General features: G+C 40.7%; 1 protein-coding gene across 3 annotated transcripts in view; it reads left to right on the forward strand.

Moving 5' to 3' along the window:
• The first annotated feature begins 12,754 nt into the window (after positions 1-12,754).
• The window catches only part of LOC117461586 (nuclear factor of activated T-cells, cytoplasmic 1-like), a 61,473-nt gene continuing 59,992 nt past the window's right edge, over positions 12,755-14,235 (forward strand). For all 3 annotated transcript variants that reach the window (XM_034103521.1, XM_034103524.1, XM_034103522.1), the window contains exon 1: positions 12,755-13,117. In XM_034103521.1, the coding sequence (XP_033959412.1) occupies positions 13,000-13,117 (118 nt within the window). In that variant the 5' untranslated portion in view covers positions 12,755-12,999. The remainder of the gene's footprint in view (positions 13,118-14,235) is intronic.

The following is a 14,235-nucleotide window of genomic DNA, read 5'->3' on the forward strand; positions in this document are numbered from 1 at the left end:
TAACAAAATCCACATCTAAAATGGTGCAGAAACGTTATTTTCCCCTGTGCAATTCCAGTCTCACATCTCACAGCACATCGTCATTAACAAATACCGGAAACTTTATTCCGAGTGTGCTTGCTTTTCTCTTTGAAAGTCATCACATAACGGCATTGTAATACACGGTTCGGCTGCATTAAATATTACATATCTGCCGTAGTTCTCTATTTATAGAGCCCTGATGAGAAGACTTCGAGACAAACATGAGGAACTGCCGCCAACACTGGAAACGTGAAGTGGATCATAAATATATCAACAATTAAACAACATCTTACATTTGTTTTCACACAATACGTCTCCTTGCAGTATCAACACTAATTTGGCTGACTTTTATATTTGATCCAATTGGTAGATAGGCTGTATTTACACCATAAAGGTGCACAGCTGATATAAAGGGACACCTAGTGGTTTAAGCATGTTATTGAATTTCATTATTTTTATTATTAGATATTAATAGAATCCCTATAAAGTATGTTCATTACTCGTTATTCTCTACTAATAGTTAATTAAAGACTGTATATAATGACTATTTTGCACATCCCTTTCAAGATGTCAAGATGTTCTAAGGCAGGGGTCTCAAACTCAAGGCCCGGTGGCCAAATCCGGCCCGCGATTTCATTTTATGTGGCCCGCAAGAGCTTGCAAATAATATAATACGTTTATAATACGTTTATAATAGAATATGCCCATAAACTACATGTCCCACAATGCATCTCGTTTTGTGACATGCGCACTGAAGAGACTTGCAATTATTTGTCCTGGACTTCTGCTTCAAGTTATTATCCTATCTGATAATAATCCAATTCAGAGGCAATAATGTAATATAATACATTATTTTATATATATATTATATATTTATATAGTTACAACCGGCCCTTTGAGTGCAACCTTTATGCAAATGTAGCCCGCGATGAAATTGAGTTTGACACCCCTGTTCTAAGGTGTATTGACATATCATATAGGCCTACACAACTATGGTGTAGTTATGCAATGAATGAAAAACTTGGGTCGCAGGTTCCTCAACAGTGCATTACAAGACATCTATCAATATTTGTGCATACCTCCAGCAATGTTAACTATGTTGAAGCACTTATTTTAACTGATATTATACATATGTATTATACTCTTATAAGATGTATGTAGATAGTATAAGAAATGTGCAGAATATGACAATGTAATGGTGGAGGTACACATATTGAAAGATGCCTTGTGATGAACTGTTGAGGAACCTGTGACCAAAGTTTTTCATCTCCGACCTTGTCAGGTATTGAACAATCAATAAATAAAGAACACAGAATTATTAAATATAAAACACAGAATTTGTGTGATTATACTAAATGATTTACAAATAAACACCACTGCATATTTACAACTATACACATGCTGATGTAACGCAAATGTTTCCAACTTGGGATCAATAAAGTATATCTTATCTTAAGATGATCGATGGCTACTGCCATATTTGCACAATGTGCCTCTGAACCTTGACAAGTGCATGTTTCAGGCTCATCAATTAACAACAGTAGGGATCACAGACATAAGACCAGCTGTTAAATAAAGCTCTTCTGACCTTAGCTGTCGTGTGGGTATATATTAATGCTGCCCATTATGGGCACAAGCAATTTTCACCCATTTATTAATTATATGTTTTACATTTGAGTGTTTCCTATCCCCTAAACCTCCAGGGATGTACACAGTTTAATACTGGCAACTTCTTATTATGGGAAATATGAAAACGTCTTTTAAAACTACAACTCCTAGTAGAGACGTGCCATAGATAGAGAACATGTTGCGAACACACAATAGCCAGCATGTGTAGTTCTGGGGACGCGGTGGACCCGTTCAAATCCAGTTTTGGACAGTCTGCCGTGGTTCCATCCCATTTCAAGTGCTGTTCGACGCTCTGCACACTCTCCAATCACAGAGCTTGAGAACTATCACGGGGTTTGACAAGCGAAGCGGAGAGAATACTTACTTCCGGGTGTAATATTCTGTAAAGCAAATGAGCTGCTCCGACCCTCGGTCCTGACGGACTCCAACTTGTGTTTATTAATCAAACAAATAAATAAACACAAGGATAATTGTGTTATTGTTGAGTAAATGGAGAATTGCACAGGGGAAAATAACGTATCTATTGTGGTGATTGACATTATTCTCCCACGGATCTATGGGTTAGGGAGGGTATTGTTCTGCACGGACATTTTAGTGAGCCGGACTTCCTGTCTCCGCCGGTCTTCGCTTCCCGGGCATGAAGCTGTTTACATGTGTTTTGAGATGCTAAATAAAAGTCTAGCTTGTACCTTTGATACCCTGCCTCCGACTCCCATCTCTCAGCACCACACTATGCCACAATTTTAGATGCGGATTTTGTTAAACTAATACGTTTGCAACACTATACATTGATGGGGAAGGGGGTAGCAATAAATATAACACCATTTTACACAACATAACAGAAATAATATCGATAGCAGCGTCCCTAGCAACCACCTTGGTAACAATGAAAACGTTGTATGGACACAATTTCTTGAAGTAATCTTCGTAATAACTAGCAAACTAAAGATCATGTACATCCACTGCACACATAATCTGAAATAACAACTCATATTTCTCGCATCAAATTACATCAAAAGGCATTTTAATCGCCAAACTAACCTTAAAATAGGCATTTTCCACCGAGAATAAAACGAATGTCGGCCATGTTTTTTTTTTCTGTAGGGAGAAATGTGAAGATCACGTGACATAGACGCCAGCCATTGGAATGAATGGTGAAAAAAACATCTTACAATTTCAGAGGCGTTTTTGTAGAAATACTACGTCCTACGTTGTGGACCAACACGTTATTACACGTTTTTTTATGAGACTGGGTTGGAATATCGCCTGCTGTTGGCATGGAATGACACCTTGTGACCGGGAGCTTCAGAAACACGATGGCAAGCCGTTTGGTGAAGTGGATCATTCTCACCTATGTCTCCCACCAGGAGCGTCTGCGCTGCGCTGCCACTCGCGGCCACTCTAGTCAATGGGTGCTATTCCACCAGACTGGTGGAATAGCTCGAAGCGTCCCAGAAGCTCCTCGCCTCAAGGAATTTCTAAAATATAGGATGAATCCTATTTTTGACGCAGCTCAGCGCAGGCAGGAAGTGGAACGTTCATCCAACAACTGCGAGGCTGCACACACGACGCCCCGCTTCCGCAACGTTTTGAAACGCGCCTGGTGGGTTATAACGCAGGAGGAGGTCGCCGCGCAGCGCCGCGCAGCGCCGCGTAGCGCAGCGTAGCGCAGCGTAGCGCAGCGTAGCGCAGCGTAGCGCAGCGTAGCGCGGCGCAGACGCTTCCGGTGGGATCAGGGGGTTAGGCTGCTGTGCTCTGGCGGAAAGGAAAGGAAAGCTCATCAGTCATCAAGGGACGGCGCGGAGCAGAGGTGAACCTTCCACCACCGCCATTGGGTGGTGCTCCAACAATGTGTGTATGAAAAAATACATCCGTCATAAACGAAACCGGAAACAGACGTAGGCAAGATCCTCAGCTCGATGATTGGATGGTTTAGCCGCAATGCATGCTGGGATTTGGTGTTTATGTGATGTGAAATCTGAAAACGTTTTTTAAAAATAAAATAATACTTTATTCCGAGTGTGCTTGCTTTTCTCTTTGAAAGTCATCATATAACGGCATTGTAATACACGGTTCGGCTGCATTAAATATTACATATCTGCCGTAGTTCTCTATTTATTGAGCCCTGCTGAGAAGACTTCGAGACAAACAGGAACAACTGTCGCCAAAACTGAAAACGTGACGTGGATCATAAATATATAAGCAATTAAACAGCATCTTACATTTCTTTTCACACAATACGTCTCCTTGCAGTATCAACACTAATTCAGCTGACTTTTATATTTGATCCAATCGGTAGATAGGCTGTATTTACACCATAACGGTGCAGAGCTGATAGAAAGGGACACCTGGTGGTTAAAGCACGTTATTGAATTGTATTATTTTATTATTAATAGGAGGATGTGCAAAATTAGACAAACTAATAAGGCTTAATTTAAACATTAAAGAGTACTTTAGGTGAAGGTCTTCTTTTGAATAAGAAAAATGTTTTTGGGGTATAGAAGAAGAATATGGAGGGATGAAACCCTGGTCACACATGCAGAGCACACAGCACACACAGTGACATTTGTATCTACAGATAAATATTAAGCATGACAAATGACTTAACGTCTAATATATTGCTTTGCTGCAATGTTAACTATGTTTAAGCACTTATTTTAACTGATATTATACATACAGTTGCAAGAAAAAGTATGTGAACCCTTTGGATTCTCCACACATAGCGTTGTGTGTTCCTTCCAAACAACTCAACTTTGGTTTCTGTCCACAGAATATTTTGCCAGTAGTGCTGTGGAACATCCAGGTGCTCTTTTGCAAACTTCCAACGTGCAGCAATGTTTTTTCTGGACAGCAGTGGCTTCCTCCGTGGTGTCCTCCCATGAATTCCATTCTTGTTCAGTGTTTTAAGTATCGTAGATTCGTCAACAGAGATGTTAGCATGTGCCAGAGATTTCTTTAAGTCTCTAGCTGACACTCTAGGATTCTTCTTCACCTCATTGAGCATTCTGCGCTGTGCTCTTGCAGTCATCTTTACAGGACGGACACTCCTAGGGAGAGTAGCAACAGTGCTGAACTTTCTCCATTTAGAGACAATTTGTCTTACCGTGGACTGATGAGCATCAAGGCTTTCAGAGATACTTTTGTAACCCTTTCTAGCTTTATGCAAGTCAACAATTCTTAATCGTAGGTCTTCTGAGAGCTCTTTTGTGCGAGGCATGGTTCACATCTGGCAATACTTCTTAAGAATAGCAAATTCAAAACTGGTGTGTATTTTTTATAGGGCAGGGCAGCTTTAACCAACACCTCCAATCTCGTCTCATTGATTGGACTCCAGGTTGGCTGATTCCTGACTCCAATTAGCTCTTGAAGAAGTCTTTAGCCTAGGGGTTCACATACCTTTTCCACCCTGCACTGTGAATGTTTACATGGTGTGTTCAATAAAAACATGAAAACATATAATTGTTTGTGTGGTATTAGTTTAAGCAGACTGTGTTTGTCTATTGTTGTGACTTAGATGAAGATCAGAACACATTTTATGACCAACTTATGCAGAAATCCAGGTAATTCCAAAGGGTTCACATTTTGCTTTATTGGGGGGGTCTGGGGGGGTCCGAAAACCAGTCAGTATCTGGTGTGAGGGTTAGGGTTAGGGTTAGGTTAGGGTAATGTTGTGAATCGAGTGGCCTGTGTTTGTCGTCCATAACATACGCCTGCCCATACAGTACCATAACCCCACCACCACCATGGGCCACTTGATTCACAACATTACCCTAACCACTAACCCTAAAGTATTATATACATCAACAGGAAGTCCGGTTAACTAAAATGTCCGTGCGGAACAATACCCCAACCCATAGATCCGTGGGTGAATAATGTCAATCACCACATTACACACATCCCTTCACATTTACATTTAAATTTACATTAAAGTATTTCGTGAGGCCTTCTAAAATGTTTTTAAATATAATTAGGGTTGTAGTTGAAGAGTTTGTAACGGACAACGGCACGTCCATTAATTCCACAACCACACACATGGATTAACATCGATTTAATACATTAATGTAGCCTTTGTTTCTGCTAAAAGAGATGTCGACCAGCGAAATCGAGTGTGACTATTAAAAAATAAATAATTATTATATTAATATTGACAATAACAACCAACCGTCGGGGAGCGTTCTCATGGCGTGTATTATCAACTTCAGGGAGGTCTATGAAGGTCTATGGGACGCCCTGCCCGTTGAAAACTGACTCTCAAGGGGTACCCTGTTCGTAATAGAGTGACGGGGAGGGGCCCTGACCGTCCGTCAACGTGTGACTGGTTGGGAGTGAGAACGTGTTGCTTGTAATGCACTGTTGAAGAACCTGCGACCCACGCTTTTCATTCATTGAATAACTACACCGTAGTTGTGTATAACATGATATGTCAATAAACCTTAGCTTAGAAAATCTTGAAAGGGATGTGCAAACTAGTCATTATATACAGTCTTTAATTAACCATTAGTAGAGAATAACAAGTAATGAATATACTTTATAGGGATCCTATTAATATCTAGTAATACAATTATAAAATTCAATAACATGCTTCAACCACCAGGTGTCCCTTTCTATCATATCTGCACCGTTATGGTGTAAATACAGCCTATCTACCAATTGGATCATATGTAATATTTAATGCAGCCGAACGGTGTATTACAATGCCGTTATGTGATGACTTTCAAAGAGAAAAGCAAGCACACTCGGAATAAAGTATTATTTTATTTTTAAAAAACGTTTGCAGATTTCACATCACATAAACACCAAATCCCAGCATGCATTGCGGCTAAACCATCCAATCATCGAGCTGAGGATCTTGCCTACGTCTGTTTCCGGTTTCGTTTATGACGGATGTATTTTGTTATACACACATTCCTTCCCATTTACATTTCAATTTGCATTAAAGTATTTTGTGAGGCCTTCTAACATGTTTTTAAATATAACTACGGTTGTAGTTGAAGAGTTTGTAAATTAACATGAACCGAAGCTGTTGCCTTGCAACGCAATAGCACAACGTCACGTCCGTTAATTCCACATTCACACGCATGGATTAACATCGATTTAATACATTAATGTAGCCTTTGTTTCTGCTAGAAGTTGACTATTAAAAAATAAATCATTACGTCGGGGTAGCATTTGCTTGGCATTTCCGGTTATTTTCCACTGGTTAACAATACCGTGTAACTGTCACGTTTGAAGGGACGAAATCGTGACATCTTCACGTCTCCCAGCATGGTAAATCGTCACATGTTCACGTCTTGCCGTGATACCGGGTTGGGTGCGCACTGGGCCCTTATGGGGCTGGAGGGCTCTCCTCGCCTGCCTGGGGGCAGGAGGGGAGAGCCCTCCACACTATAGTCCACGCACACTCAGCACGGGGTCAGTGTCTGAGTGTGGGGGACATGGGGCACTCCGCCCACTGTGCCCATAGAGTCCAGTAGAGGGCGGAGCCTGTGAGAGATATAACAAGGGGTTACGTATGGTAACCCCTTGTTATATAAGCACAGAAGGAGCCCTCTACTCGGGGCACTGTCTGTCCTATACCGCTCGCTGAAGAGAGGTGTAGGATGACAGTCTGGAGGCGAGGCCTGCTTTTATCCGGTGAAATGCGCGTGTATTCAGGTAGGCCCGCCCCGGGGCCGGCTACGTGTATATAAATCGCAGTAGGTGAATGCTTGCATGATAAGGTAGTACCCATAGAGTCCAGTAAACAGTTTTAGTTTCCATTAAGGTACAGTAAGCGTTGTCTGACGGCAAGTTAAAAGAGTTGAAAATGTTATCTAAATGCTGCTCAAACTGATATTGACTATTTTAGGTGGCTACAAAACATGTTTCTACTGCCCCGTCCAGAGCAATACAATGCTTTATTTGTGTGCTGTTACTCGACACCGACCATGGATAGTTAACAAAACCAATTTAAACAATCCAAAATATCCCTTTAAGCTTTGCTGATAATTGTAAGTTATCCATATATTAGACCAAGTCAAAGAGCTCCAAAGACAACAATACTGAAAAGTGACTTAAAGAGATAAGAGACTGTTAGTAGTAGCACAAGGGGTCCATAAATGTTCACACTGATATTTTTACAGTTTATTTTGAGAAATAAGATAACAAAGCTTCAACAAATAGCTTTAACTCACGGCTGTGTAAGACAAACTTTGGAAGTTATGATTTGGCTCTTCCTGCATGTGCAGAACTGTCCAACACTGTAGGGTGTATTTTGGCAAGTCAAAACTGTCTCAGTATGGATTCTTTTTTACAGAAAATCAGTTCATCTCTAGCAGGGATTTAACCTGAGCCAGAATCACACTTTGTACCAAATACACAGCCAGGCTAATGAACTGAACCTGAAGAAAAAGTTATCTTTACATTATTATAAACAATACACCATAAGGTTTTTAGATTATACACATATTTTTAATGAAGTATAGCCCGCTTAATGACCTGATGTCTATGTCTGTCGCTGTAGAGATGGTCTGAAAGTACTCTGACTGTCGTTGACAGACACAGCTAATGGCACTTTACTCAGTAGCACAGAATCCATCAAGATAAGCCTTCAGACTGCCATTGAACCTTGCCACACACCACAAGGTTTTAAAGTTGTTCAACAACTTGGGTAAGCCCACCCCACCGACAGTGCCAATCAGTTGTGCAGCTCCTTTTTTTTTTCCTACCGCTGGTTTGTATCATAATTCATCTCCCAAAGTATGTGATGCTGCTTTTTCATCTGTGAGCACACACGTGCACGACCACCAAGCCACAGCCGACGCCAGAGAGCTACTGTAGGCAAAGAAAACACAGCGTGCTATTACTTTCCCCCCGCGCAGTCTGCACACGCTTGCCGCACAGCCTGCCTTGCCCCCCCGAAAAAAAGGAGTCTGCTTCTGATTATGTGCGATCATCCCCGGGCTCGCCAGCTAAGTTTCAGACTCACGGGAATCATTTTTTCTCTTTAAATCTGGACCCCAGTCAAAAGGTATTACATCGTAGCTTGTCTAAGCCATTGTTAATTGCACTCATGGCAGCTACCACCACTTACTGATGCTCCTCTTGTTATATACAGTTGTTTTACTCATCATTAGCAATGCCATGCTATTTGTAGCCCACATAATGGAGACTCTATTTTCAGAGCTTTGCACTTGCCAATGCATTCAACGGTACCACTCATCTGATAATTTTAAAAGCCCCATCAAGTATCGTAATGACACATTATCATTACAAATTAAAACATAATTTATCAATGGAAGCTCACAGTGTCCATTATTCTGCTTCAATGTAGGAAATCCCCGCACTTGGCAGCCAAAGATAAGAAGCATTTGAATATATTCAAACAAATATGCAATGTGGGCAAGCTATTTAAATAATATAACATGTGTAAGCCATATAACATCATCTTCATGTGTTTTCACCCTTCTGTATCTGTTTCTTTTATCAGTTTTTGACCACAAAATATATCAGCAAAGTCCTATTATGTGAACTATTACTTTGATAGATGATGTAGTGAGTGCTAGGAGTGCAATTAGGGAAAATAGCTGCAAAGTGAACCCCAGTATTTTCCCTAAACATAGGCAAAGCTAAGTTTTCGTACCAGCAGATTCACGGGGGAATGCCGTGATATAAAGTCGTGGAAAGCAGAGATGAAGTACACGGTGTGTGTTTGTGCTCTCAGTGGTTCAGGTTAGTTTTTTTGGGCAAATCTGTGAAACCGTATTTCCCTCAAACACGAGGAAAAAGCATTTGGAGATGAAATTCGATAGCATTCGTGTTTTGATTTAAATCGTGGGGATACGCTGACGGTTGTGAATGATGATATAATGATATGATTGCCAACATTAACAAGTAAGGACATTATAGTCGTATCAGTGGAAGTGCTGCAATGTGATACTTTGTTGTTCGTGTGGGAGACCCCCTCCTCCCCTTCCTCTGTAGGGAAGCCACTGGTCAGGGTCAGCCACAGAAAAACAGTGGAAAATTATTTCTGATGCATGAGTCCTAATACTATACGGTAGCTGCCAAAAGGCTATTTTAGGTTATTTAGACCAGGGGTTCCCAAAGTGGGGGTCGCGATTACAAAATTAAAATTGAAAATACAAGATAAAAACTTCTTTTTTTTAATCAATTATTTTTAAATTATTATTAATAATGACGTGTGCATAGACATTTTTCAGGGGCCATCTGTATAATTTCCCCACAGCGAGGCTCCCCCCGTTGACAATCCACTATAACACAGTGTTTCCCCTGTTACCCCTGATTTAGACCATACATTTACAATAATGCTGGATTTAATATCAAATGTATTGGTAGTTCCATGACACTTTTGGCTGATTGGAACCTCTAAAACAGAAACTAAATGTACCTTTTTTCTGGGATTGTTAGTTAAAATTAGAACCAGAATACAGATTGAGTAGGGTTTTTCAATCAATAAATCTGCTTTTGGTGCTGGATTATTTGTGCATATGTACACAAATCAAGAAACAAATAAAGAACGAAAATACAAATAAAAACTGAAATAATATAAAATATGTACAATTTATCTGATCCAAGTGGAAGAAGTGGTTTGCAGAAATACTTTAAAATGTCCAGGGACTGGGCCCCCATAAAGTTGATTATATGGTAGAGCTGTTGGCCCAAATATTGTGGCTTGGCCCCGTGCGGATAACCCGGGTTCAAATCCGGCCGAAGACCATATGACGTGTGTCATCCCCTCTGTATCCCCCTTTCAACAATGTCACTTTAACAAAGGCACTGGTAGTCTGTAAAACTTTCCATTTCCTGGACTGTGCTGAGCCTACACTATCACTATTAACAATTACTGGATTATGATCATTGGTGTGTTAATTGGTTCATCACAGATGGAACATTTTGAGAAAATGTGATACCTTTATACACTGCTGCTGGATATATTAACCTATAATTATATTTCAATGTATAAAAAAAATAAAATGTATTGAGTTGTATCTATCTAAATGTATAAACTAACTAAAGCTGTAAAAGAGTAACAAGGGAAAAAAGTACAATATTGGCTTCCATAATGTAGCTGAATAGAAGTATAAAGTTTTTGATGTTAAACACGACCAAAACTGAAGTTATTGTACTTGGCCCGAAGAATCTACGAAACAAATTATCTAAAGACATACTAACTATGGATGGCATTAATTTGGCCTCCAGTGAGACTGTAAGGAATCTTGGTGTTATATTTGATCAGGATTTATCCTTTAACGCCCACATAAAATCAATTTCAAGGACCGCCTACTTCCATCTACGTAACATTGCAAAAATCAGGCATATCTTGCCTCAAAACGATGCAGAGAAACTAGTCCATGCATTTGTTACTTCTAGGCTGGATTATTGTAACTCTTTATTATCAGGGAGTACCAAGAAGTCAATCAAGTCGCTTCAGCTGATTCAAAATGCTGCGGCTCGTGTACTAACCAGAGTTAGGAAAAGGGACCACATTACTCCTGTTCTGGCTGCCTTACACTGGCTCCCTATAGAACACAGGATAGAATTTAAAATTCTTCTTCTCGCCTACATAGCCCTTAATGGGCAGGCGCCATCTTACCTTAAAGAACTCATTATACCCTACTGTCCTACTAGGGCATTGCGTTCCAAGAGTGCAGGGTTGTTGGTTGTTCCTAGAATCTCTAAAAGTACAATGGGAGCCAGAGCCTTTTCTTATCAAGCTCCACATTTGTGGAATCAGCTTCCAGTTTGTGTTCGGGCGGCAGACACCCTATCCGTTTTTAAGAGTGCGCTTAAGACCTTCCTTTTTGATAAAGCTTATAGTTAGGGCTGATTAGATTCAGCCCCTAGTGTTGCTGATATAGGCTTAGTTTGTCGGGGGACATCTTACTTCTTCCTTCTCTCTGTCTATACCCGTGTACACTCATGTTCCGATTAACCCAGCTTCCCCAAATGTCTTTCTTTTTGGTGTCGATATACGCTGGGATCCGGAGTCATGGATGATCCTGCGGTCCTGTGTCCTGGATCGCGAGCGCTGGATCTTGAGTCGTGGCTGTGGTCCTGGATCATAGGTCCTGGATGGATATCCTCGTGGATTCATCTTCCTATTATACACACATGCATTTCCAAACATTTGGACTACCTATGTTGCAAATGTATTATCTTTTCAATTTACACACGGCATCTATTGCACGTCTGTCCGTCCTGGGAGAGGGATCCCTCCTCTGTTGCTCTCCCTGAGGTTTCTCCCATTTTTCCCTTTAAACTGGGTTTTCTTTGGAAGTTTTTCCTTGTACGATGTGAGGGTCTAAGGACAGAGGGTGTCGTATTGTCATACTGATATTCTGTACACACTGTGAAGACCACTGAGACAAATGTAACATTTGTGATATTGGGCTATATAAATAAACATTGATTGATTGATTGATTGATAAAGTATAGGATCAAAGAAAAATGCTCAGGTACACGTAACTCTAAATTGTATTCAGTTACAATGTACAAGTATTGTTATTGTTGGTTTATAGACTACTGCATGACAATGGCAATTAAAAGACAATTAAAAGTATTTTCTTTGACAACATATACAAAATATCTATTATTTTTCAAAAAAAGGAAGGGGTAAAAAGTAAAATATGTGACACAGTATTGATACTACCATATGTTGTCTTGCATATTATATATTAGCGTAGTCCGAAAGTAACAGAATAATACAGTCAACAGTATACCCTGTATATTATTATACTTAGTGAATATTAATTGTTACGGAATACATCTTTAAAGTAACCCTTTCCACTCACTCTCTCTCTCTCTCACACACACACACGCACGCACGCACACACACACACACACACACACACACACACACACACACACACACACACACACACACACACACACACACACACACACGCACACACTTCACACCTCCACCGATGGGATCCCGGGGCAGAAGACATCACCAGGCAGTGCGGGAGGTTGCAGGAGCCGGGTCGCGTCATCCCTGGATGGGCGGTCCACTGACGGGAGGTGTTTTCCTCATGTAAAAGCACCGGAGCCGGCCCCTCTGACAAATCTCTCTGCGTCATCGACCTGGGGAGACTCTTGAAAAACCTCCTTCGGGCTGAAGCGAGTCAAACTCACCTCACTCTCGCAGCCCTATAACTGCACCGGTCCTACTTTTCTCCCCTCTCATCTGGTGCGCAGTGCACCGCGTTGTGGTTCCAAGTTGTAACCCACACTCCCTTAACTTCAAACTCGCTGCGAATTATGCTTTTTTCTTTACGGTTTGTGAATTTATCTAGCGCCTAAAACAGTACCATTCCAGTCTCGAGAAAGTTGCGCATCGCTTGTTGAATGCAGGATACCTTTTGCCCGAGCGTCAGTCCCAAGTTCAGCTTCGGAGCAGCCGGTAAGGAGCGGGGACTGCACTTTCTCACCTCTCTCGCCGCCGATATGAAGTCTGCAGAAGAAGGTAAAGTATTTTGTTTGATTTGATTGAAGTGATGTGATGTTTTTAACCGCTGACATTTTTAACTTGCTGTCGTGAAAGAATCTTTGATTTTAAGATGTGTTTACACCAGGTGCTGCAGGTATGATGTGAGTTCAAAGTACGTAGTAGGCTACAATGAAAACGAGCTGTGAACTGCTAATTCATTTTTCTTTTAACGATGTGTTAAAATAAACCCACCAGCAAATATCTTGTTTTAAACTTGAGAAACTCACTGAAATATCATTTGTCCATTTGTCACTTTATTAATTGGTATTCCAAGTCAAAACTATTAAGGAAACATATTAATGATGCTCTTGTGAGTTGTTTGTCTAAAACTGTCACCAGATACATAGTGCTTGATCTTTGCTTTGCATGCATCAGGAACCAGTTAGCACTCACTAACACTACATTGAGTGGCATGCACCCATCCACACCATTAGGTGTCTCCAGCTGTCAGTGCAGGTGCTTGTCATCATGTGCAAACAACACTGCTAGTGTCACCATCACTCCTCTTGATATAAGATTCAATTATTAGAATGAAAAATAAGGGTTTATGCAGATTTAAAAAGGGTCAAAAGTCAGACAGCCACCTCTTTCTTTAAATGCTGTGTCTTGTTTGGCTTTAGTTTGCATGTTGATTCAGTGGTTTTTTATCATGAAAACAAAAGTCATGTTTTTTTTATTTAGCCCTTATGGTAGCACAATTAGATGAGACCCATCAGAAGTCATTGATGGATCGACTTTTCATAATACACAGTCTTCCAATGCTGATGTAACTGACCTTTTGTGGATTTTGGTAATTTAATTTCTGTGTGTGTGTGTGTGTGTGTGTGTGTGTGTGTGTGTGTGTGTGTGTGTGTGTGTGTGTGTGTGTGTGTGTGTGTGTGTGTGTGTGTGTGTGTGTGTGTGTGTGTGTGTGTGTGCGTGCGCGCGCGCGGAAGTGCAAGAGAGAGAGCTATATATGATGTGCATTCAGAGATCCAGGATGTTTTCTTTACAATGAGACATGTTCAAACAGACAAGCCTTTAGCAATATGCTGATGACTGCTTTTTATCACATATACATGAACTAATAGACATATAAATGCAATAGACACACT

This window comes from Pseudochaenichthys georgianus, chromosome 16 (assembly GCF_902827115.2).
Source record: "Pseudochaenichthys georgianus chromosome 16, fPseGeo1.2, whole genome shotgun sequence".
In the NCBI taxonomy this organism is placed as follows: Eukaryota; Metazoa; Chordata; class Actinopteri; order Perciformes; family Channichthyidae; genus Pseudochaenichthys; species Pseudochaenichthys georgianus.